Below are 23,636 nucleotides of genomic sequence, written 5' to 3'. Positions count from 1 at the left end.
GCATTGTGCGGCTGAAATTAACAAAGGGTTTATTATTATTTCCAGCACAATCACACGATAACGATAACAGCTCGTGCACAGGAATTGGGATAAATAAAATAAGTAAAAGCGCATCATTTCTGTTCATTACAGTCATACAAAAATACAAAAGGAAAAAAACCCAATACCAGTAATTACCAGTAAAAAATAAAAGTAAAAAAAAAGCCCAAAACCCAGCCCCGAATTTCACGCTCCGAAAGATAAAAGCCGTCCATAACAAGATCGAGAAAGGATATGAAGAAGTAACCACGTAAAAAGGAAAAAGAAGAAAGAGAACGTGTGTTTGTGTTCCCAGCACAGGCTGGTCGTATGATGAGCAGCCTGCTGGATTATCGTATTAAAATTCCCTCCCCAAACTATGCCATGCTGAATACGCCTTTATCGTTCGAGTGGTGGGTACGGACGATGGTTTGGGAACGCTGGTCTAGTATTTGAAGATGATGTATCTGGAATGATAACATTAGTAAACCTGCACCCCTAGAATAGTAGTAGCAAAATGAAAATAGGAAGAAGAAGAACTTACAGAGCGTGAATGATACCGGGCAGGTATCCCAAACATGTGAAGATAATGTTGATCAGAAGGTCACCAGTGCATCCGCGCTCGAGGAAGACACCTAGAGGAGGCAGGAGGATGGCGAGAAGGATCTTGCAGATATCACTGAGGGGGAGCGCATGTGAGCAGAAATTCCAGCTAGTCAGCCAAAGGAGAGAAAAAAAAACTCACGAAGCAGTGAAGGCCATTGTGATGTTTTAGGTTTTGAGTGTTTAGTTAGTGAGTGGATGTGTGGTGTTCGATAGGTGGAATGTAGACTTAGGTTTAAAACTCTTGTTGAATTGACCGAAAGAAAAGAACAGTGGAGGATGAGCCCTTCTTTATGTATTTGGCTGACAGCTCCGAAAAAATCCTGTGGATAGCAAGGAACTAGCACTTCTCTTACTGTAGGCTCCACTGGCTGCTGCTGGATAACGGTAACGTCATAGCACCTAGACTGGAAACCCCCCCTGTCTCTACCGCCACACCCACTTTCTCGGCTATGTCGGGCAGATCTCGTGGCTCAGCATGTGGCGGTTCTTATGTAACGCGTCATGATTGGCAAGACGTCATCCTTATTCTTAATTCCAGGAACAGTCAAACTTATTTGGGAGCTCTTCTCAAGAAATTGATTCTTTCACAAACGTTTTTTCCTTGCAAGAGAAGTCGTTCTTTGCGAAGTATAGTACCGACGGATGTTGCGCACAGTGTGCCTCGTGATTAATATTCACTTTCGAAATACGTAGAGGATGTATGGCAGCGCAGCCTTTCCAAGACGCAAGCAAGCACATAGCACGCAAGGAGGGGAAGGGCCGTCGGCCTTTGACACTCAAAGGAGAGACCCAACATACAAAGTACTCTAACAATCACTATCACACTACTCCATCTCGGGTTCTGCAAAGCCGGGTCCTTTGCACAAAGTTGGTTGGTTGTCTTGGAAACCAACTTCGGACGCGTGGAACCCGGGAGCTTGGTGAAGTTTTTTCCCTTCCCTTCTTCTCCCTTGAAGACGAACCCCCCAAGGTTTCTTTTCTTAGTAGTCTTGTCGGGCTGACTGACATGTTGAAGATGTCTGGGCATGTACGGCGGACGTTTACTGATCTTCTTCGTGGATATGGCGCCACATGTTCATGGCATCTGGATCTCTTGCATGAAGAACATTGGCATCCGCGCGTTCTTCTGGGCATGCATAAAACCCATGGAGGTGAAGTAGAAGCATGTTGACAGATACAGACTGTGCTCTACTCCAGAGCAAGTAGGTAGATACCAAACTCCATGTAATCGATCGTACTATTCCACCTACCTAGGCCTAGCTACGTGCCCCATGTAGGTAGAGTAGGTACATACTCAGGAATCGTGAGACTTCCCTGAAATACTGCAACCAATAACCAATCCTCAACATCTCCGGAATTCGGCGGTGAGATCGTCACCTCCAGCACGGTGCCTTCCTCTCTGCCTTGCATAACAAGCTTCTCGTGATACCGAAAATCCTCAAAGGGGGTGTTCGTATTAACATTGCGGAAGTGCACAAAACCTGTTGAGAGAGAACTACGAATCCTGTTATTGAGCTGCGCTGCCAAGGCTGGTTTGGTTCACAATGCTTGGACTGCTCTGAGGCTCCGACGACGCGCGTGCCTGGACAGATAATTCGTCTGATAGAGAAGGTAGGAGGTGGATAAACAGAAAACTAAACGTAATGGGAAGTGCAGCTTTTGCGAGGTGTGCTGACGCATTGATGCTTTGGATCAGACGTCAACTGATTTGTTAGAGTCGAATCCTCTATTGCTACCAGGCTGGGGGGACTTGAGCTTGTACACACCTCATTGCCCTCTTGTCATGGATATGGGTCTATACAACAAACCTCTGGAATGTATACGTATTCCATAACGAGCCCTGTTCTCGGCATTTGTACTTTGCAATTGCTTCCTAACATCGAAGTCTTTATCCTAGTTGATCCCGAAACGGGCTGTGATCTAAGGACTAGAATCGAATTGATGGTGGATGTCAGTTGAAACAACTTGAAGTACTCAGCAGCTACAATGGAAAGAGCACGGCAGAAAACAGCTCTAAAATACCAATGAGAATAGAACGATGTCTTCAATTGTTTACCACGTAGCTTAAACCTCCTAGCCACATGCCAATAATCGATATTCAGGAACGAGATCCACAGCCAATATAAGCATATCTGTTGTGCCTGTGCCGCCAGATCTAGAAGATAAGGTTTATGCGCCGGCCCTCTCAATCCACAGTCAGCTAGACCCCTAGTCCACATCGCGGAGCTCCCTCCGCGTCTTCTCTGTAATTCCCTATCCCGGCGAACATGATATTCTGATGTGCTCTATTTCTATTCACACAAAGCTTCTTTCCACCGGCGAGCACGTGACAGAATGACGCGTCAGGCAGAAGACACTCTAGCTGCCGGTCCGAGCATTATTGGGGACACTGCTTGAAGTTGAAGCTCGAGGCCTCGGCCAACAAAACCAAAGGTGTCAGGATAGATTACGAGACTGCCGATAAGGGTTAGTCAATGGTTAGCAACACTGTATTCATACATGTAGCTAGAGAGAAGTTGACAGCTATATCAGATTATCTGGCATGTCTTCAAGTTCACGACATGACGGTACTCCGAGAACTTTTCCTCTATAATCAATCAAGTCATTTACTCTACATTACATTATGCGTGGCTTTCAAACTTAAGGGCCATTCGATCATCTATCAAGCAAGGCCTGCATGCGTTATCGTCGTCTCTACGATATCGACCAATCATTTCAAGTCCTCAGGTAACTGTGAGATTCAATACACTATTTGTTAACCTTACGGGTATGTTTCTGTGATAGGGCAAGCCACGGGATTCTCTTTGGTTTTGACTTTGTATACCACGGACGACTAAAATGAAGAATTTGCAATTGCAGAGGATCTCCATGGTCTAGGATCATTTCTAATCGTAGCTGGAATTGGAATTTGGAAGCCTAAGGTGTCCTAGATCTTCAATTCAACTCCCAGGTTAGTTAGTCCCATATAATCATTAGTTAGTCAGCAAATATATCATTTCCCAATTCAGGACCTTAATTGAGCCTTGATGTCCTCCTGTCTTCTCTTATCGCAAACTCCTCCTCTCACAGCTTTGCAATTCCAATACGATTTCCTCATTGTTGACTTCGCCCAGGCCCAATTCAGGCCACCAAAAGGAACGATCGATATGGTTGTTCCCAAATAAAACGCGGGTTATGTAAAAATCCCACAAGCGATCCAGTTCACCGCTTGTAGAAAGAGAAAAAAAAATACTTCTCAAGCTCCCAAACCCCCACCCCCACCACCACCCCGCCATCCACAATGTCAACCAACAACCCCACCCCCTCCGACCGCCGCCGCGGCTCCCGCAAGTCAGCGCTCAAGGCCGCCGTCAAGCCAAAATACAAACCCACTGTGCGCGCGCCCCCACCCCCGCGAAATACGAAGGAATCGCAAGAGATCCTCGACCTCTTCCACCATGCGTTCAACGCACTGTTCACGCCGCAGCTGCCGGAGCTGCTTCAGAAGGTGAAGACGCATCTGTTCAACCGGGACTTCCTGGAGGCGTTCGGCGCCCAGGAGAACCTCGAGGCGTATGTGGTGCGGTGGAGCCCGAGCAGGGCGCTGTGCTACCGCGAGGTGTTCTTGGAGTTGTCGCCGGCGCTCAGGAAGGTGTTTGAGCTCAAGGGAGAGGAGAAAGTCGAGATTGTGTGTATTGGTGGAGGTGCGGGTGCGGAGGTTGTGGCTGTCGCGGCGGCGGTGAAGAGCTTGATGAGGGCCGAACTGGCAGCTGCGCCTGCGCCTGCAATTGCAAAGGAAGAGGGAAGCAAGGCCGGGGAGAATACGGGCGATGAGGAAGTGAGCGAGGAGCCCGAAGAGGCTGGAGAGGGCCCAGACGAGGCGAAAGGCCTCGAAAATGACCTCGAATCATTGACCCTCACCTCTGACTCCCCACCCGCCACAACCCCCACCCCCTCGCGCTCACTACATATGACCGCCATCGACATCGCCGACTGGACGAGCATCACCACCACCCTCACCACAGCGCTCACCACCGCCCCCACCCCCACGCGCGCCGCCTACATCCCGCCCACCCTCTACAGCGTCGACTTCCACCACCACGACATCCTCACCCCGCGCGACACGCCGCTCATCCCGCCCACCACCCGCCTCATCACCCTCCTCTTCACCACCAATGAGCTGTACACGCAGTCGCGCGCCGCAACGACAAACTTCTTCCTCTCCCTCAAGGAGCTGGTGCAGCCTGGGTGCTTGCTGCTGGTGCTGGAGAGCGCGGGGAGTTACTCGACGGTGTTGGTGAATGGGAAGACGTTCCCGATGGGGATGCTGCTGGATCATACGTTGCTGGCAGGAGACGTGTGGGAGAAGGTGCTGGGCGAGGATGCGAAGTGGTTTAGGCTGCCGGAGGGGCTGAGGTATCCGATTGAGTTGGAGAATATGAGGTTTATGGTTAGGGTGTATAGGAAGACTTGAGGGTAGTAGATTTGGGGGTGTCTTGTCTTTTTTTTTTTTGTAGGTAGGGGTTAATCAATTGAAAAGTTCTTTTTGCTGATATTTGGGTGCGTGGGTTGGGTGTTTTAGTTAGTTGAATTGCTGGTGCTGACGCTTTTTGAAGCTTTGATGGGGGCAAGATATTGTAGGGTTGGTATATATTGGGATAATAATCTACTAATTGACAAGGAATTTGCTAGTACTACCCACAAGTTGGCCCCCACGAAAATGGGCAGAATATGTACGTGCTATAGAACAATACAGTGCTACAGCTCATCAATTCGAACGGACAGAACAAAGCTGTTTTAACTCTCGTAGTGCACGTTTACAACGTTACATACAGATATCTCATCATAAAAACACACACAAAGCAGAATTATCAAATACAAAATATTTTGTATTTTGTCTTCATCGGTAACGACAGTTATATCAAATTTACATGTGTATATAAAAGAGACATACCACATAAACAGAGCAATTAAGACCAAGCCACCAAACCGGGCTGGCCGTGGACAACAAAATTACGACAGACAACTTTTAACCCCCAAGCCAATAAGCCAAACGGACTAAAAGAAAACGAAAGACAAGCCTTTACCAGCCAGACCAGCTTCGCCATCTAGCCAGAGAAGGAAACAGCACCTTCCCACAACCACCCACCCACAACCGCCCCGTCAGGCCGAGACCGCATACCGCTTACTCACCGCCATCCAGCTCGCCATGCCATTCGCAAAGCCCATGATGAGCTCCAGATACCTCTGCACGTCCTCATCGGGCATCAGCCTCTGTCTCGGCGCCGCCATGAAGCTCGCAATGCTGCTGCGATTCGAGCGCACCGTCGCGCCGTACGTGTAGGTGCCGGGGCCGCCGATGTCGTCGCCGGCGGTCAGCGACTCGATCCATGCGCGCTCGCCGTAGTGGAAGAGCTGCCGGACGAGCTCGTTGTGCGTCTCGACGACGTCGGCGAAGGCGGTGGTGGGGCTGGCGCCGTGCAGGATGAGAATTTGGATGGCGTTGAGCGGGTTGGAGAGGGTGAAGTCTTTTTCCCAGCCTAGGGTGGGGTTAGTTGGCTGTGAATGTGGAATTGGGGTGGGGGGTTGGGGCAGGTTTGGGGATATATTACCTAGGATGTCGTTTTGGAGGCCCATGATGAGTTGGAGGAGGCGTTCAACCTTTGATAGAGTAGCATCGTAGCCACGGCGGTGGTCGGAGGCTGGTGTTTGGTCTTCACGTAGTGGGTTGCCGAAGTTGGACATTGTGAGGTCGAGGTTTAGGCTTGCCTTTGCGAGGATCATGAATGGGCGTACTGGTTATTTGTACACTATTAGTACTGGGAGAGTTTAGATAAAAGGAGGAATTACGAAGGAAACAGTTAAGATTATATACCAGAAATTGTAATCATCCTCACGGGCATCCAGTCAGACAGTTCAATTCTGTCAGCTGAAAGAAGCGGTCTCTCGGCCTTGAACCCGGCGATGACCTCCTTGACTGCATTGTTGAAAGCGACTTTCCATGGAGCGGAAACGACCCCGGATTGGTAGTAGATGGAGGTTTCGTCGATGACGGTGCGGAGTGCGTGGGATACTTTGACGGCGTCACTGTCTTTGTTGAAGTAGTAAAGACAGTCCATGGAATCTCTGGGTGTGTTGAATACTAGCATTAGGTCGGATTCTAATATTCAGATGTCAGCTATCTGTACATTTTCTTTTATGCGTATGGCTGGTGGGGGCACGAACCGGTTTGTTCCCATTCTTCCCCAACGAGATGTTCAGTCAGATCTGTAGTAGACAGGGCGGGGCGTTAGATTGAAGTCAATATTTTCGAACATGAGGGAGCCCGCCATTGCTTACCGTCAATAACGCATAACCAAATCCAGAAGCAGCATGCAACATATCTCATATTCTCCTCTGTCTTCCCATACGGAAACAGCATTGAGACCAGCCCCAGTGGACTAGCCTTCTGGGAGATGTCACGGCAGCTCTCAGGTAACATGGAAATGAAGCCATTAAAGTTACACCCATCTCCTAGTTGGTACCCCTCCCGAACACAAGGCCCAGGACTCCTCTGCGTGCTGGCAGGCAGCATCAATTTGACGACTTTGTTCCCCAGGGTTTTGATTTTGAGTTTGATGGGCGATTGCTGGAAGTGTTTCTCCTGCAGAAACCCGGAGCTCGACGACCAGCCGGGGGAAATTCGGGCGAGGGAGTAGCATAGTTCTAAGAGTGTGGATATCTGGTCGGTCGAGGAGAAGAGCTTCTGGCGGATGGGTTCCAGGGTGAGGTTGATCCTGGATAGCCCCGAGAGCTCGTATATTGCTGCGATTTTGTTTTTGATTTTCTGCTTCATTGTGTTTCTCGTTTGGTTTTGAGGTACTGTGGAAAAAAGTATGGTGAGTGGGTTGGTCATGTTGAGGAGGGTCAGTCAGGTCTTTGCGATAAATACTGGGCATTTGGTGTTAGCGGGTGCTGTGTTTTGGAAATTTGGGACTTTGCCCCTGGGGTAATAACGTCTTTAAGATTTTTTAGAATCCTTTCTCATAGGAACCCAACCCAATTAACCCGAAGCCAAGGCCCGATGGTGCGATGTTTATAAACTATACGTGGAATACATTATATGTATACCACACCAGGATATGGAGCCGGGGAATCTCCCTGATTTTATAAAAATCAGACTATAGCTACATATCTAAAGTAATAATATTCGAATCCCTACATGCAATAATTGACCCCGCGAACAGACCATTTCCAGGTCGGATGGGTACCTGAAAAAGTGATGCTGTCTCCCGACGGCACTTTGATACGCACTTTTAAGAGCCTAGGTTGCAATGGATTGCATATGGGTACGAGGCAACTGGAGGGGAGTGGAGAAGTTAAGAACATATTACGTGTGTACGACATTGTCCCAGAATGGAAATGATTGGTTTACATGATTTTGCGTATTTCCCAAATATGTATAGTTCTTCCCTGGATTCTTTCTCAAATGATATCTATATAAAAGAACAATCGCCAGGCATCCTCATTGAAGGAGTAATTTGGAGTGCCGGGTCAGTATATTGCCCTAATGAGTATGGGACTTTCATAGAGGATATCGATATCTATAGTTGATACATTCTATTGAACGCTAGTACTCATCGATCTTAATTGAGAATAGATATTGTTAGTGGTGATGGTTACTAGAGTAATTCAAGAACTCTTTGTACCAGCTATTTGCGTGCATATAGGATTCGGGGTGAAAATCAGAGCAACATTCATACTTCATCCACTGATAATTTGAGGCCTCATGGACAGTGAGATGGCTAAACTAGTGCTATAACAAGTACCCGAAATTATACTTGAGGTTTATGAGCTCCTATATAGCCTTTTAATCGTGAGGCGATATTCTTCCTGGATATGTAAATCCGATGGAAGGGGAACAAATGGGGCATGTTTTCCAGTAGTTAACGTTAGCTGAGACTTCACCACAGAGATTCTCAAATGTTCTTGTCACATTATGAACCCAGCTTAAACTAAATAGCATAATAAGCATATTTATCTCGAGCAACGTCTTCTGTACATACCTCGTTGCGATCGGTTGAAAGCAACATCATCATGCACAACCAGCTAGTCGCATGCACAGCCGCCGTTATAGCTTGGAATGATTCTTATCCACCTGGTTCGTTCGAATGGCATGTGTGTTGTTTTCAGCCATGGCTCCAGGTTCGAATGAACTAAACTTCAAACGTGATGTGCTGGCCGGTTGATGATTTCTTAAGACTGAAGATTCTGGAAAACTAGAGCTCCAGATGTATTGCAAAATATCATCCACTGTGTGTCTTTTTGCAATTGACACGTCATTCAATTAAGTGCTCTATACGTTTGAATTGTCGCACATTCGCTCAGCCGGTGGCTTTAGCGTAAGGGGGCTCACACGAGCGTGTGGTCAATTCTTTTACACCGCTTCACGTCTGCCTTCCTCCCTGTCCTCCCTACTTAACCTTCTCCTATACGCTTGCTTTCGCTCTATCTTTCATCACAAACGACCTTTTAACATCTAGCAAAACAAATAGCCCAGCTTGATGCTGCACGAATAGGTGCCTCAAGGCCGGAAGACCTCATCTGGCGATCAAACCCCTCAACCCTCTCAATTCTATCAAACCCCACCATGCTCCACGGCTATCCGTTCTCACCGACCCAAGACAACAAACAGTACTCTATTGAGGACCTGGATATCCAGACCGAACTGATGCAATGCCATCGGCATGGGCCACCGTGCAATGGGCAGCCACGGGAAACTCTTCTGTAAGTGCTGTCCTTGACACGAGGGAGAATCAACGTCGTCAAAGTGGCTTTCCGTACCCAGCAAGATTCGGCACGCTGCATAAAGATATCTTCAAGACTGTACCTGTGGTTACCCGCAGTCCTTGAAGAGTTCTTGGGTACCCTGGGGGGTTTTAGACTATTGCACTACATGATCATGGGTACCTCTAAAAACACACATATTATGTATTTCATGTATAGATGCATTTAAATGCATCTAGTACATCATAGATCCACAGGACATGTGTACCTACACTATACGCGCATGCACACGAAGGATGATACGTATACTCTGTCTTAGCGAGCGGTCAGAGCAAGACAGACGGACTCAGTACCATTTTACTCACATAGATGAGTTTCATGCTTATGTGATGGTCCCCTCGAAATTTTCACCAGATACATACTTCTCCAGCTGTACAGCGTCATAAAGTTTGTATGACACGGAAAAAAAAGGTTTAATGCTGTATGGCAGGTGGCATTCGACCCTGCAGAAAATACTTCAGCGGACGGGGTTAGCCTTGGATTCTTGATGGAAGTTAAATACCCGAATAGTGTGCGGATAAGTAACGATTCTGCGGTAATTAACCTTTTTACAACTGCATAGCAGTTCGAGTGATATAATATGATCAAGCCAGTCACTGCATTGGATCTTTAGAATCAAGCACAGAGAAGAGACATAAATCAGAGAAACATGGAAAGATTAATCGACCAATACCGAGCCTCGGTATCAAGACAGCAATTGCCCTAACGTAGGTGACGAAATAGGTTGGCCTCTCATTGCATGCCTCAATAACTGGAGTTCCATATTGGAAAGCCACATGATGAAGCACATCTTATTTCATCAAGTGTGCTTCGCGAATTATGTACAAAAAGAGTTTATCCCGTAACGCTAAGGTCACATAATTTCGAGATATGGACAGTCAGAAATCAAAACTCGGTCATCATTTAACCTATCAATAAACAGCTATTGTGTTATTCCGACAAAAAATGCAACTGTTGGGGCTAAATATCTCATGGATTATATCATGAGAATTAGAGTGGACCACGACTGATACTGCAGGCTTGGATCCGAGAGAAGCCTAAGGACTAGAGTTGACTTTAGTCATACAATATGAGCTCAAAGGGCTTGAATTGACATATTTCGAGCTTAAGCTTGCCAAAATACCACATAAATCGCTAGTAGAGGTTAAAAGGTTGGTACCAGAGAATCTTTAAAATCTAACCTCGCAAGCTATAAGGAAAAGGTCTTTAAGGACATCATATCGAGGGTAGGAGCACCTAATAAGGCCACGCTCTTATATCCACTAAGACCAGCAATTAGGCCGTGAGGTGTTTTCTACTCTTAAACCAAAAAATTCTCCACTTAGCTCGCGTGCAACGCAGCCTCATCTGATTGGCCTGTCTAGATTGTGTACCTAGACAAATTCATGGCTAGCGATGGTGTGTTAAGCGGGCCAATCTTTCCAGTCAGATCGATCATTGACCAGTCACACCACTATCATATATTCTGCTATGGATGCCAAAAAAGTAATGCCGCCTTGAACTTGGTCAATCAGACACCCACGCGAGCCTTTCTCAACTATTTGGCCTGCAAGCAAACAAGCCTGAAAATTTTCTCTCCAATTGTTGCATGGCACATGATACGCTAGTAATTAACAATCTGGCTGGTTTCTACTAATTACTAGCCGATCAGATCAGCGTTAACAAACACTCCTGGTAGTTACCTGCAGCTGCATATCACCAAACCATTGTCACGGTAACGCTTTCCCACATCACTTCACCCGCATGCTGCATGTCACGCCCCCACTAGCGGCTCACCCCACCAAACCCCTCAAGACCCTTCGAATTCTCGCCCGGATATATATTATTCCATCTCTTTCACGTCCCACGTCCCACCGCCACACACAACCCTCCCCGCATCCCCGATCCCGAGAAAAGGACCCGACACAGAACACGTTAGCACGCCTTTCCCCAACTAACTAGCCCAACTAATTAATCCCACTCCGAGTTTTGCGTGCGCCGCCGATAACTGGGTGATAAGCAGCACCCCGCAACTCCTACTACCGCGGGAAAAAATCCCGTCTGCATGAGGGGGGTACTATAGGAAGATCGGGGCCGTGCCGGGGACTGTCGCATCTCAGCTCAAACTCGTGATGGAATGAGGTAATGGTAGTTGTGGTGTTGTTGCCCATCAAGCAGCTGGGGTTACCGACCATGCTCTGCTTGCAAGGCTACTTGCTTCTCGTGCTCAATTCCGTTCGAGAGTTCCCGGGCAGGCTCTAGGGTGCTGCCGGCCTCGTACTGATTGATTAGTACTGTCAATGATAACGATCCCACGGCAACAAAAACGACACTATGTTCTTACAATTGGAAGATATCCATAGCATTAGAGCATCAATTAGAGGATGCTATACTTCATCTACCAAGTCAATCCTGATCTCGCACAATAGAGCGAAGTAGTTGCACTCTATCTCGTGGGCCCACAAGCAGAATCCTAGAGTAGACACACGACAAAACCCAACGACAGATACCAAGACATTGTGAACTGGAAGCTTCAAGGCCAATTGGAATGTTTTATCAGATTCTAAGCTTAAGCTTAAGCTACCTCTCCTCCAATATAAAAAGCAATATCAAAAAAGCAACAGCAATAGCTAACTATCAGATCTTCTCGATCTACCTATCTTTTATCAATCAATACCCCCCATCCCCACTCTAGACCCAATTAAAAACCCAGCACAAATAAAGCACACCCCAATGATTGGCGGCCGCAGCACAATAACCAACGGACCATATAAACAGTAGACACTACAAAAAAGCAACTCTCATAACCTAACCTAGGATAAGACCATACTTACTTACCATTTAAAACCTCTCCTAGCATACTCCCCACAGACATTATATCAAAGGAATTTAAACTCAACGCCCACGACAAATAAAAGCCCGATAAGAGACAAGACAATATATAAGGATAAAATGTAGTAGTAGAAAGTAAGACCTCATGGCGCGGCATTCAATACCAAATGCCAGTAAACTACTGAGAAACAATGGACAGAAGAAACAAACCCAGACTATAATAGACTAAAGGAAAAAGAGATATAAATAAGAGGTGGATACCTAACCCGCAAGACGAGGACAAAAGAAACAAGCCAAATACCACAAGAGCCCCAGAATAATAATAAAAAGACAAAAGCACCCAAAGCAAAAACACCCGCAGCTAAAAACAAAAGGAAAGGGAAAAAGACAAAAGACCCAAAGCTAACCCAACCAAACACCACCTAAGTAAATCCCAAAAGACTCATCTGCCTCCTCAACGGGCTACTCCTCCCACTCCCACCATCGCTATAGCACCCACTATCCGTATCAATATCCCACTCGACAACCTTCTCCCTCCCCTGTCCTCCCTCTTGTGCACCCTCCTCCTCCTCCTCGCTGCTGCCCTCCCACGCCTTCTGCTGCGCAGCTCTCGTGTTCCACCTCAATGTGCGACTGACACTATCGATCCACTCGCTGCCCTTGCTCAGCACCGTGGGGAACGGGTACTGCGATGCTGCGATGGTGACATGGTCGCCCTGCTTGAGCTCGATGCGGCCCTTTCCGTCGAATGCGCACCATGCGGTTGCGCGCGAGTTCTTAGGAACGGAGACGCGGAGGAGCATGGAGTCGGTGAGGAGCATGGGGCGGAAGGAGAGGGTGTGCGGGCAGATTGGTGTTAGGAGGACGGCGGGGATGTCGGGATGGACGAGGGAGCCGCCGGCGGAGAGTGAGTATGCGGTTGAGCCTGTGGATTAGGTTGTTAGTTTTTTATTCAGAGGGGGTCAGAGATTAGATGGGAGGAGAGTAAGTACCAGTTGGGGTGGAGAAGATGCAACCGTCGGCTTGGACGACGGTTAGGAGGTCATCGTCACCGTAGAGCTCGAGGTTGGAGACATATGGTGATGGGCCACGATCAATGACCAGTTCTGCATGAAGTATTAGCCGGTGCTCCGAGAAGTGGAGTGATTAACCTCGGGAGGCAAGGGGGCCGGTAAGCTTACCATTTAGGACCTCGAACTGATCCCCTTCATTCATCTGCCCATTCTCCTCCCTATAAACCGTGCAGGTGAAGCGCATCCTCATGTTCACCTTCATCCCCTCATTCAACACCTTGTTGAGGTGCTCCTTATAGTTCTCGAACCGGAACCCCGTCAAGAAGCCCAAGCTGCCCAACGAGAAACTCAAGATTGGCGGTACGATCCTCTGGAACAGCCAGCTGGTGAAGAGAACGGTCCCGTCACCGCCGAGCGTGAGCACGAGATCAAATGTCTCCGGGTTGCTCCAGCAAAGATCGGGTGTCCAGTACTTCAGCATTCCCTTGAACCGCGGGTCCTCCTCCACGAGCGTCTGCGCTGCAAAGCGCTTGCTCTCCTTCAGCTTCTTGTCGACATAGACATTGACGCCGATATCGGCGCCATAGCGCGGCGTCTTCATGAGCCAGTGAGCGAGCTCTCTCGTCAGTGTGACCAGCTGGTTGTCGCGCGCCTTGGTCACAATCATAACGTTCTTCACGTTCATCTTACAGGTGCGTCTCTGGAGCTGTCGTGCAACCTCGCGGACGCCGAGGGCCGTCTGCACGAGGCGTGAGTGGGAGGTGAATTCGTCGCCGGCGATCTCCTCGAGCACGCGGTCGACGTTGACGGCGTTGTCGAATCTCTGGTGGTAGAAGCAGGGGCTCTGGAGGCCGCCCGGGGGCATGAAGCGTGCTGTTGCGGGGGGGCTAAAGACTTGCTCGACGCAGTCGCTGAACTGCTCTTGGCCGTCTTCTTGGTCGTCGTTCTGTGTGTTTGACCAGGGGCCCGTCATGGGCTGGTAGAGGGGTGACATGGCGCTCGAGAGGTTTGCGGCAATGTTCACGGGGATTGGGGTGCGCTGGGAGGCGAGCGCTTTGAGGATTGTTTGGCGGGGGATGTTGTCGACACTGAGGGGGTTTATCACGGGCTTGCGGCGAGTACTGAGCGATGAGGGGGATTTTAGGAAGGCTGTTGCCGTGGCGGACTGGGGAATGGTGTGGAGAGTGTGTTTGGGCGAGTGTGTGGAGGGGAGTTTGCAATCATCGGCAAAATGCAGTTGAGGGGGGGCGGCGGAATAAGTAGTCGTCGAGGGAAGAGGAGGATTAGTAGAGGTGGAGGTGGAGGTGGTGGAGGGAGAAGAAGCTTGGGGAGGGTGCAGAGAGGTGCCGACGGGATTAACAATATAGGAGGCTTCCGATACAGCCGTGCCCTTCTCCTCCTTCTCCGCCGCCTCCTCACGACGACGCCCACTTGAGGACTCGGTGTAGGACTCGGTGCTCATGGCGAAGCTTGCCAAGGGAGATGACATATTCAACATTTTTTTTTTTAGGATGTGTGGGAATTAAAATTGAGACGAGTGAGTGGTGGTGGTGGGCGAACTAATGCGGTTGTTTAATTTCTCTATCCAGAGACTCCGTGTGGAGGAACTCTCCCGAAGAAGCAGGAGGCTGCAGTTACTGTGGGGGGTGTGAGTGAGTGATATGCGGGTGGACGTGTTGGGATTCTCCTTCAGCCTGGGGATTGGACGAGGGGATCTGGTAAGAGGACAGATCTGTAATGGCCCACGCAGGGACAGCGGGCGAGCAAAGCAAGCAAGCGGTGGATATTATTATTGAGGCTATGGTTGAATAAACAAATTAATTAATGTGGTTGAGCGTTTGACTAGACTGAAGTCTGACTGCCTGAGTGTTCAGAGCGAGGGTACGTGAGTGGTACTCCTGTTGAGTGGTTGAGCCAGTCTAGTTCTCGGTATCGTAGCGGTAGCTAGGCAGAATTAAACTCCTTAAACTCCTTTTTTCCCTTTTCCTTTTCCTTTCTCACTGTGTTTCTGGAACCAGTCCAAAATTACCTGCACGTGTGTGTACGAGGGTGCTGTGTGGATCAGCGTCGTCGTCGTAGCAGCAGTAACAGTAGCACGAAGTAGGACAGAGTAACAAGTCCGCTCGGATTTAGGCTTTAGCTGGTGTTTCCTACGCACACAAGAACGGTTGCATGTCAGCATAGATTCTAGAAAACACCCTCAACTCCAGATCTCAGTGATGATATCATGCCGAATGTATGTATGTAGTATGCTCATCGCATACACACCCATCGTGTCAAAACAAAAGAGAATCCCAGTCCACATGCCTGGGTCTGGGTCGGAAAACAAAGAAGGGCTGCCTGCATGCGGGACGAGATACCCGGAGATGCACAGATGCAATGGATAAAGAAGGTATACTCACTGTCGGGTCGGAAAAGAAATGAAAAGAAAAGAAATAAAAAACAGTAGCTGTAGAACAATATATGCAGACCGGATATGAACCTTCTCAAAGATGCTCTATGGAAGAAAGAAAGATCGATGTGAGCGGAAGTGTCTCCCTAGATATGCCTTCCACGCCTTCTAACAACCCAGAGAATTGGCCCGCGGGGGTCGACGAGAGATGGGATGGGAAAGTATGGGCGCTTAGAATTCAAATACAACTGTGCCCCTAACTAACCTACCTGGACTTGAATAACGGGAGGAAAAAAGAAAGAGATCGTGGGATGTCGAATTATGTTGTTTGTTGTCTCACGTGCCAGGTACTCAAAAAGATGAAAAAGACGCTGCCAGAGCGATGGTACCAAAAGTAGATGGCGAGCGTGCCAGCGGTAATGCAATGCGGTCAATAGAAAAGAAAAAGAAAGAACGGTGGATAGTTGATAGAAGCGAAGAAACAACAAAGAAGATGGCTTCGAGGGCGTCGAATACAGATCCACAATCCGGAAGAGTCCTCACTTTTGAATGCCGTCAACTCCTTCTCCTACCTTTTCTCCTTCGCGTTCAACTTCACTCTTCCGGCAGCAAGTGTTTAACATTTCCAACGTTCCCTGGGACGCTCGTCTCATCATCCTACAAGAAAAGGGCCTTAGAGCAAACCGGTTCCTTACTTCTTCACTGGCAACATTTCTCCTAAACATTCAGAGTATGAACTATGGGCACAATGTGAAGCTGTGTGATATTGATATTTTACCCACCACCTCCAACGTCTCGAGGTTCGTTGTGATACCACACAAGTTTCAAGGCCTTCTGTCTCTGTACCCCCTCAACAACTTGATATTCACCCTCCTATATACCACCACCGCTGTCAAAAGGAACCCTCGCTAAAACCCAGCCAGAAACGCTTAATGCAACCTCCTCTTTTCCTCCTCACCTACCAACTGTATTCATGCAGGACCCCCTGTCTCTACCGATCTGGGAGAAAAGTGCAATAACTAACACCTCTTATTACTGTTCCTTGCTGAAGCATTTACACTTGAGTAACCGAGGCTCCAACCGCTGTGAATGTCGAGGCTTTTGTGACGGATGCTTGGCATAGATATGTCTCAATATTTGTCCTTCCTCACTAAGCTGGTACTGTGCTACCATGGGGCCATTCCCAGGGAATTGGCTCAGGTGTTTGATGTGCTGCCTAGTACTATCAAGTTGTTTATCTTGCTTGGCCTGCTCTTAGTATGCAGTGCGTCTTTAATTCCACGCCAGTTGGATATAGAATACAAGTGGGTATCTATCTGCCAGCAATGCCGTTGCTTATGGCCGGCCAAGTAACTAATAGGATGGCCTTGAGATTTTATTTCCCTCAGTCGCTTTCACATGATGTGTCCCTCCCATTTGGCGAGATCAATAGGCGCCGGTAGGCATGGCGGCTGCTTGGTATTCACTTGGTCTGTGCCCTCTCGTAAATGTGCTTTACTCCTAATGAGATAGAAATACGGCAAGACAGGGCAAGGCAATAGGCGACTTGATTGCGTGCGTTATTGCTGTTTGAGACATGGAAAACTACTGGGAGGATGAGAAGATCAGTACTTAGTGCGGGTGAGTGCGGAAAGTCGGACTGAGGAGAAAGGGAGGGACGATAACCAACATTGCACGGTCCTGCTTGGTTAGAGTACAGAACTAGGATAATGCGGGGACAGAAGACTCAGTAACTGAGGAGGTTGCCTATTGGCTGTCGTTAAAACGGTGATGAGATGAGGTTCCTGTACCTGGTAGAGCAGAGGTTGGCTCCCTTCCTCCTAGACTGGCATGTTAACCGCTGGCTGGCCCAGTGAAATAATATGCATGCATGCATCCAACTCTACTTCTCGTCGCCATATATCGCCCCAAGTGCTATCCTAGTATCACGACTCACGATTAGCCTCCAGTAGAAAGATGCAGTGAGTTGAGTAATATTTAGAACCCCAGGTAAACGTATGGGGGCGACGTTGGGTTCTTTAGACCATTTATTCATGAATGAGCACTCGAGTGACCTCCCTCAGGTAATAAATAACTGTCACCAGGCAGCAGCAAGACACCGTCTAGCATCTAAAAATATGTTAGAGCAGTTATAAACCCACCCGTTAGTACCGCAGTAAGCCACCACACTCCCACACAGGGCTTAAATTTTGAGTTAGACTCTCTAGGGTACCAGCCCTCCGGTTGCATATCCGCTGTCAGAAAGAGGCGAGGTTTGGGCTGTTGGCCAATGAGATGCCCGAAACAGCCGCCGTAAAGTTACACGTTCTGGGACTTCGATTAGATTTTTGCACATTCCGGTCCAGTGAGTGGTTTGTGCAACGATGGCTTGTGGGCGGGAGTGTAGTGAAGGCACACATGCACATGTACCTATTTGTAGAGCCTTACGAGATGGCCAGATGGCCAGATGGCAACTTTTGTCTCGGCGACTTTGATAACTGCAGCAGGGAGGAGATGCGGTCTCTCGCGCTTTTCTTATCGTAAGCTTAAGTTGCAGATGTAAACGAGTAAGGTTTCGGGGTTTATTTAAGAAGCTTTCTGGATAATAAGCTTAAGTCTAAATTTTAAGCTTTAGTAAGGTTTCCACAGAACGAACAGATCTTTTCTCCATCCGACGCAAACTCTAATACGAGTTTCAGGATGATTGAAAAACTGGTTATATCTGTTTTGAATAGATTTGGAGTTGTCCTATGGCGACCTCAACGTATGCCATGGGTGTTCATAACATCAAGCTGGTGAAAGGCTAGCCTAATCCTACACGAGAAACACAGGTTAAGGGGGTTTCAACTCCAACCACGAGGCCAGAAAATCCCGGTAAATACCTCCTCCGTTCCCCAGTCCATCTGTAACTGAAACCACACCGTTAAAACCACGCACAACAATGCTTTTGTTGTTATGTGAAGTACTCCCATTCACAAACAATCACTCGCCTTCCTAGCGCTTCCCAATTTGGATAGTTGTCGGCACAGGGAAGCACGGGTCACGGCGTTCCTGCATCATGGATCCTTCTGGAACATGCCCAATTACTAAACAAACGACGGCCTTAAGGCGTCCGGTAGCACCGGAGAGGTCGGTCTAAACACGGCCGAGCAAAATATTTTATGGATGACTGTATGAAAATTCGAAACTAAAGCCGGTTTCTTGGGGTGTGAGATCTGGTATGTTGTTTGGGGCTGGATTTTGTAGGTGGATGCGGGCTGTTTCTGTCTGTTTGGAACATCCATGTCAATGGTTGGAGCGCATAAGATCATAGACGGTCACTCGCTCACCTCAACTATTGAATATCCCTGTAACATTCCTTGCGATCGGTGCAATGATTTATTTTCATTATTCCAAATCCAGGTCTCTCTTAACTCCACAGTACTTTGGTGTTGAATCACTTGGAGGGGACATCCCTTCGTCTGTTCCCGCGAATCACGGCCTATTAGCGTGGAAACAGCGTCGTGATGAACCAAAATCTAACGACGATAGTTTAAAGCACTACTCGATTGAGGATTTTTGCGTGACGAGTGGAGACAATTTTGCACCGCCGACCGCCGCTTCCAGCTAGGCAGTGAATTTTGTGTGGTGAGCCGCAGGTTGCCACAAGTCCCGAATACAGACGAAGGGACAACCACTGCCGGCAATCAATAGGGATGAAAGGAGTCAATTGGTGCCAATCGAGGTAACCCCCTCTCCAACGTCTTGCGCCAAGAAGACCTCGAGGGTTAGAGACTAAACGCAGGGGTAAATATTTTCTCATTGGCTGGTGCAACCATACTCAAATCAGCTGGGCTGATGAGGTAATTCAATTGATCAAGAGGATACGTCTAAAATCCTATTCAGCTGCGTAAGGCTCTTATATAAAGACACCGAAATCAGCCATTATCGTAATCCTTAATACCCTGAGCAGGAAGGAAAGGGGCAGGTAGAGGACTATTTGAACCGCTGCTTTCCCGGGTTTAGGGAAGCTAGTAGCTAGTGATTGATGTGTTTGTCAGTGATATCGATCTTTGGAGTGTTCTGGGGAACTAACATAAAATTGGCCCCAACAAGATCAAAAGACAGAGATATATTTGCTGCTATCCCACCAAAGGGATGCAAAGACAGTCCAGTGACATAGACGTTCTGAGGTGATACTGATTTGATTCTGGTGGGAGAATATATCTGGGGTAAATGACTCCAATGTGTGGCCGAGTTACGAGACCAAGCACAAACAGAGTAGACGTCAATGAAACTTATCAGGAGGGTAACAGATTATATAACGAGCCGTGTTTTCTGGAGCTCATTATCTCTTGCCCGCATGAGCCACACTAATGCCATTGTACTGGCATAAGGACGACGCCTACAGTTACCGTCGTATAAGCTTTGTAAAAGCTTAGATACTCCAGTCAATGCATATGGAATAGCGGGTGCTACCGTAGTACATGCACCTGAGCCGGGATCAAGTGCAGAAGCCTCGACTTGTGGGGGCTGCTGGTTTGTGCATGACAGGAGATAGTAGATCTCGGTTAATTGCACATGTCATTTATTAGTATCAGCTACATGTATTTACATGGTCCAAACCTTGAGTATTGTTGGTGGAAGCTTTTGGTTTTTCACTGGCCAACGGGGGCTTGTATCCTCCAACCCCCTCCTAGCTCGCTAGGGAATTGGACTTTTACTAAGCTGTATACTCTGATTCTGAGGTAGTTCGAAGTACTATGTTTACCATAGAATTTGAACTGAGTCATTCTAGCGGTTACATGTCTTGCCTTTCGATCAACAACTAGGGACTGGCCAGGCTCCATGTCTCCGGCCTCTGCACATGTTCTCAGTAAACCATGAGCACGTACGTTCGTAGGGCTAAATGATATAAATATATTCTATATCTATCTCTGTTTGTTGATAGCTGGTACGTGGACATTTGTGTGCAATTCTGCAGCTATCCAGCCGTATGTGCAAACCGGTTAAGGTTCTCAATAGGAAATTTAAAGCCAAGGCAGGCTTATATTAAATCTCTTTGTTGAATTGATCTTGTGTACGGTCTGGCGCAGACCTATCACTGCAATTCCTGCTAGTGAAAAAAAGAAAAACGTGGGATGGTGGATGTGTGTGCCCATCAGACTCCCCTCCGATAGCCAACCTGCTACCTTCTTTAGCCCCCTTTCCCTCTCCCATCCTTCCCTTCTCCGAACTTCCCCACACTCCTTCACACATCCCTCGATCTCCTAATTTCAGTACTAGTTCCCTCACATCTTGTTTCGCAGCTTTATCCATCTGGCCTCATTAATTTTCATCTCGGCCAATCCACTCCACGCAAAATGATGCTCCCCAAGTTCCTCTTCATCCTCACGTTTGTCACCGGCATCATTGCGCAAGACGCACTCAGTCCCACGGACTGTGTCATCGAATGCGTTGACCTCGTCCTTGATTCTGGGATCACCGACTGTGTTGGGCCTAACAAATCACTTGACCCAACACGAGTCCCCTGTCTGTGTGAAGACTTCACCTTCATGAAAGCCACTGTTGAGTGTGTCTTGAACTCCGGGAAATGTGCGTATCCGGCCTGTTTCCATTTGTCTATCTGCACTCATCAGCGTTTGATCCCACTGCAGCCGCTAACATCGGAGCCCAACAGGTAAGGACCAGGATACAATCCAGCGCTCATTCGTCTACGCCCACGGGCTTTGCGATTCCGCCGGGGTTGACCTCGCTGGGAACAGTGCCCCAGAGCTCCCATCAGTCTATGGAGTCCTCACCTCCGTGTCCAGCACCAGCACCAAGAAATCGACTCCCACCCCTACCCTGGTTGACGAAATCGTCACCACCATGATCTCCAGGTCGACTAGTATTGCGTGTCCGTTGATTTCCGGGAATGCGACCTACACCGTCATGAATGGCAATACTACCTACACGACGGTGCCAGCGGCTACCGATGCCCGGTGTGGAAACGTCACGGAGACCTTCGATATCACGTACACGAGGAAGGTCGCTGCCACTCAAACCGGTGTTACAACTACTACTGGCACGGGAAGTATGACTGCTACCGACCAGCCTACGGCCACGGCGGAGAGAGGGGGAGCTGGGGGAATTGCTGAGTTGAATGCCGTTGGGTTGCTGTCTTTTGCTGGAATCATCATGTGGCTTCTCTAAGGGTTACATGTTCATTTTCGAATCTATCGAGATGGAATGCATCAAAAAGACATACATGTATTTTTCTTCCTCTTCTGTTTGGTACTGGGGTCTCTCTCTTGTCTGATTTGGTAAACTTGATGTTTGGGGGAAGGCAGCTTAAGCGTGGCTTGATCACTCAGATTTACGGGTCCTATTTCAATTTGCGAAAAATTAAATATATTTCTTCTTTTTCTAGACATGTACAGACGCCCTTTCATACATTCTCACTCGGTGCTCAAAAAAGCAAGGGTGATCGATCATTCCGCGATAAGCGAGCATGTGGACCCTGTGGACCCTGTCGAGCGATACCAATTGCAATGCAGCGCGAAAAACGAAAAACCTCCCAACTACCGGAACCACCGAGATTAGCTTGTTATACATACAATGCCGAACTATACATTATCCCGCGCTGCCGTGTTTGCATGCATTGATCCGCAGGAATTTACCCCGCTCTGTGCCCCGCGCTAACTCAAAGGTTTGGTATATAAACTCAAGATCCTTCTCCCATTTCGATTGAATCCCCTCCTCTATACTACCTTCTTCGTCTCCATTGACAAACTAGCTTATACCGATTCTGCACAATGGCCACCGAGCTTCGAAAACGAGTCGTTGACTCGCCCAAAGGTATGCCCCCCCTCTCTCCTACCCATTCAATAGTCTCGAGGTCTTGCCAGCTCGAATGTACCTCCCAAAGTACTCGAGCTCTCGAGCCAAAAGCCATACCCCCATATCCGCAGCACCTCCCCATACAGCCATAAGCCATCAGCAGCTGCCGTGATCCAAACCCTGCTAACATCTACCAAGTCTGGACCGTCCTCCTGACAAACACCAAATACCTCAGCGGCCTCCTGCTGCTCGACTACTCATTCAAGCGCGCAGGCACCAAATACCCGCTGCTCGTCCTGTACACCGACAGCCTCGAGCCCGCGGGCCACGCCGCCCTCGACCGCCGCGGCATCCCAAAGATGCGCATCGAATACCTGCTGCCCAGGGTATCCAAGGACTTCAGCAACACCCCGCGCTTCTACGACTGCTGGAGTAAGTTCCCCCCTCCCCCCCCTCCCCTCCCTCCCTCCCTGACACTCACTGACGAAGGCGAACAACAGGCAAGCTCCAGCCCTTCTCCCTAATCGAGTACGAGCGCGTCGTGCAGCTGGACGCCGACATGCTGGTCCTCAAGAACATGGACGAGCTCATGGACGTGCCGCTGGACGCCAGCAACCGTATCTTCGCCGCGGGCCACGCCTGCGTGTGCAACCCCATGAAGCTGAGCTACTACCCTTCGGACTGGGTTCCGTCCAACTGCGGGTTCACGTCGCAGCACGGCGACCCCGAGACGGCGCAGCGCGAGGGCGCGCCGGCGAGCACGGGGCTCGGCACGTGCAACGGTGGCCTCCAGGTCGTTAGCCCGTCGATGGAGATCTACGAGAGGATTGTGGGCGCGCTGCTGGACCCCGAGAAGACGGGGCACTATGATTTTTCGGATCAGTCGTTGATCTCGGATGTGTTTGCGGGGCAGTGGGCGCCGTTGCCGTACACGTATAATGCGCTGAAGACGCTGCGGTGGTGCCATAAGGAGATTTGGAGGGATGAGGAGGTCAAGAATGTGCACTATATTTTGTCGCCGAAGCCGTGGGAGGATAGAGGGATCGATGAGCCGACGCATAAGTGGTGGTGGGATATGAATGATAAGAGGTTGGCAGATGAGAGTGCTGCTGGGCTTGAGGCGGATGGGTTTTGAGGTTTGAGGTTTTGGGTCTCTGGTTTTGGGTTAGTTATAAGATACCACCTGGTTTTTTTTTTTCGTATTTCTTTGG

General features: G+C 48.6%; 7 protein-coding genes across 7 annotated transcripts; 3 read left to right on the top strand and 4 right to left on the bottom strand.

Moving 5' to 3' along the window:
* Positions 1–463: 463 nt before the first annotated feature.
* H6S33_011601 (uncharacterized protein) lies at positions 464–780 on the bottom strand (the record flags this gene model as incomplete). The annotated part of the gene is made up of 3 exons (XM_044842980.1): positions 464–485; positions 563–697; positions 764–780. The coding sequence occupies 3 exons, from the start codon at positions 778–780 to the stop codon at positions 464–466; spliced, it is 174 nt and encodes a 57-aa protein (XP_044696369.1).
* A 3,124-nt stretch (positions 781–3,904) lies between these two features.
* Positions 3,905–5,077, top strand: H6S33_011600 (uncharacterized protein; the record flags this gene model as incomplete). Its single annotated transcript, XM_044842979.1, has 1 exon — positions 3,905–5,077. The coding sequence occupies one exon, from the start codon at positions 3,905–3,907 to the stop codon at positions 5,075–5,077; it is 1,173 nt and encodes a 390-aa protein (XP_044696368.1).
* Positions 5,078–5,766: 689 nt separating this feature from the next.
* H6S33_011599 (uncharacterized protein) lies at positions 5,767–7,438 on the bottom strand (the record flags this gene model as incomplete). The annotated part of the gene is made up of 5 exons (XM_044842978.1): positions 5,767–6,143; positions 6,216–6,398; positions 6,479–6,763; positions 6,829–6,870; positions 6,943–7,438. The coding sequence occupies 5 exons, from the start codon at positions 7,436–7,438 to the stop codon at positions 5,767–5,769; spliced, it is 1,383 nt and encodes a 460-aa protein (XP_044696367.1).
* A 5,224-nt stretch (positions 7,439–12,662) lies between these two features.
* Positions 12,663–14,715, bottom strand: H6S33_011598 (uncharacterized protein; the record flags this gene model as incomplete). The annotated part of the gene is made up of 3 exons (XM_044842977.1): positions 12,663–13,165; positions 13,233–13,346; positions 13,422–14,715. 3 exons carry the CDS (start codon positions 14,713–14,715, stop codon positions 12,663–12,665), a joined length of 1,911 nt encoding a protein of 636 aa, XP_044696366.1.
* Positions 14,716–17,145: 2,430 nt separating this feature from the next.
* Positions 17,146–20,396, bottom strand: H6S33_011597 (uncharacterized protein; the record flags this gene model as incomplete). The annotated part of the gene is made up of 13 exons (XM_044842976.1): positions 17,146–17,229; positions 17,315–17,346; positions 17,436–17,470; positions 17,532–17,564; positions 17,787–17,826; positions 18,389–18,438; positions 18,507–18,533; positions 18,712–18,891; positions 18,954–18,958; positions 19,492–19,521; positions 19,601–19,641; positions 19,700–19,745; positions 20,340–20,396. 13 exons carry the CDS (start codon positions 20,394–20,396, stop codon positions 17,146–17,148), a joined length of 660 nt encoding a protein of 219 aa, XP_044696365.1.
* Positions 20,397–20,966: 570 nt separating this feature from the next.
* Positions 20,967–21,798, top strand: H6S33_011596 (uncharacterized protein; the record flags this gene model as incomplete). Its single annotated transcript, XM_044842975.1, has 2 exons — positions 20,967–21,198; positions 21,284–21,798. The coding sequence occupies 2 exons, from the start codon at positions 20,967–20,969 to the stop codon at positions 21,796–21,798; spliced, it is 747 nt and encodes a 248-aa protein (XP_044696364.1).
* A 602-nt stretch (positions 21,799–22,400) lies between these two features.
* H6S33_011595 (uncharacterized protein) lies at positions 22,401–23,560 on the top strand (the record flags this gene model as incomplete). Its single annotated transcript, XM_044842974.1, has 3 exons — positions 22,401–22,443; positions 22,624–22,857; positions 22,926–23,560. The coding sequence occupies 3 exons, from the start codon at positions 22,401–22,403 to the stop codon at positions 23,558–23,560; spliced, it is 912 nt and encodes a 303-aa protein (XP_044696363.1).
* Between the last annotated feature and the right edge of the window lie 76 nt (positions 23,561–23,636).

The sequence above is a fragment of the Morchella sextelata genome, assembly GCF_020137385.1.
Source record: "Morchella sextelata strain SCLS chromosome Unknown scls_6, whole genome shotgun sequence".
NCBI lineage: Eukaryota > Fungi > Ascomycota > Pezizomycetes > Pezizales > Morchellaceae > Morchella > Morchella sextelata.
Note: the sequence above shows the minus strand (reverse complement) of the source record. Positions and strands in the feature narration are given on the sequence as shown.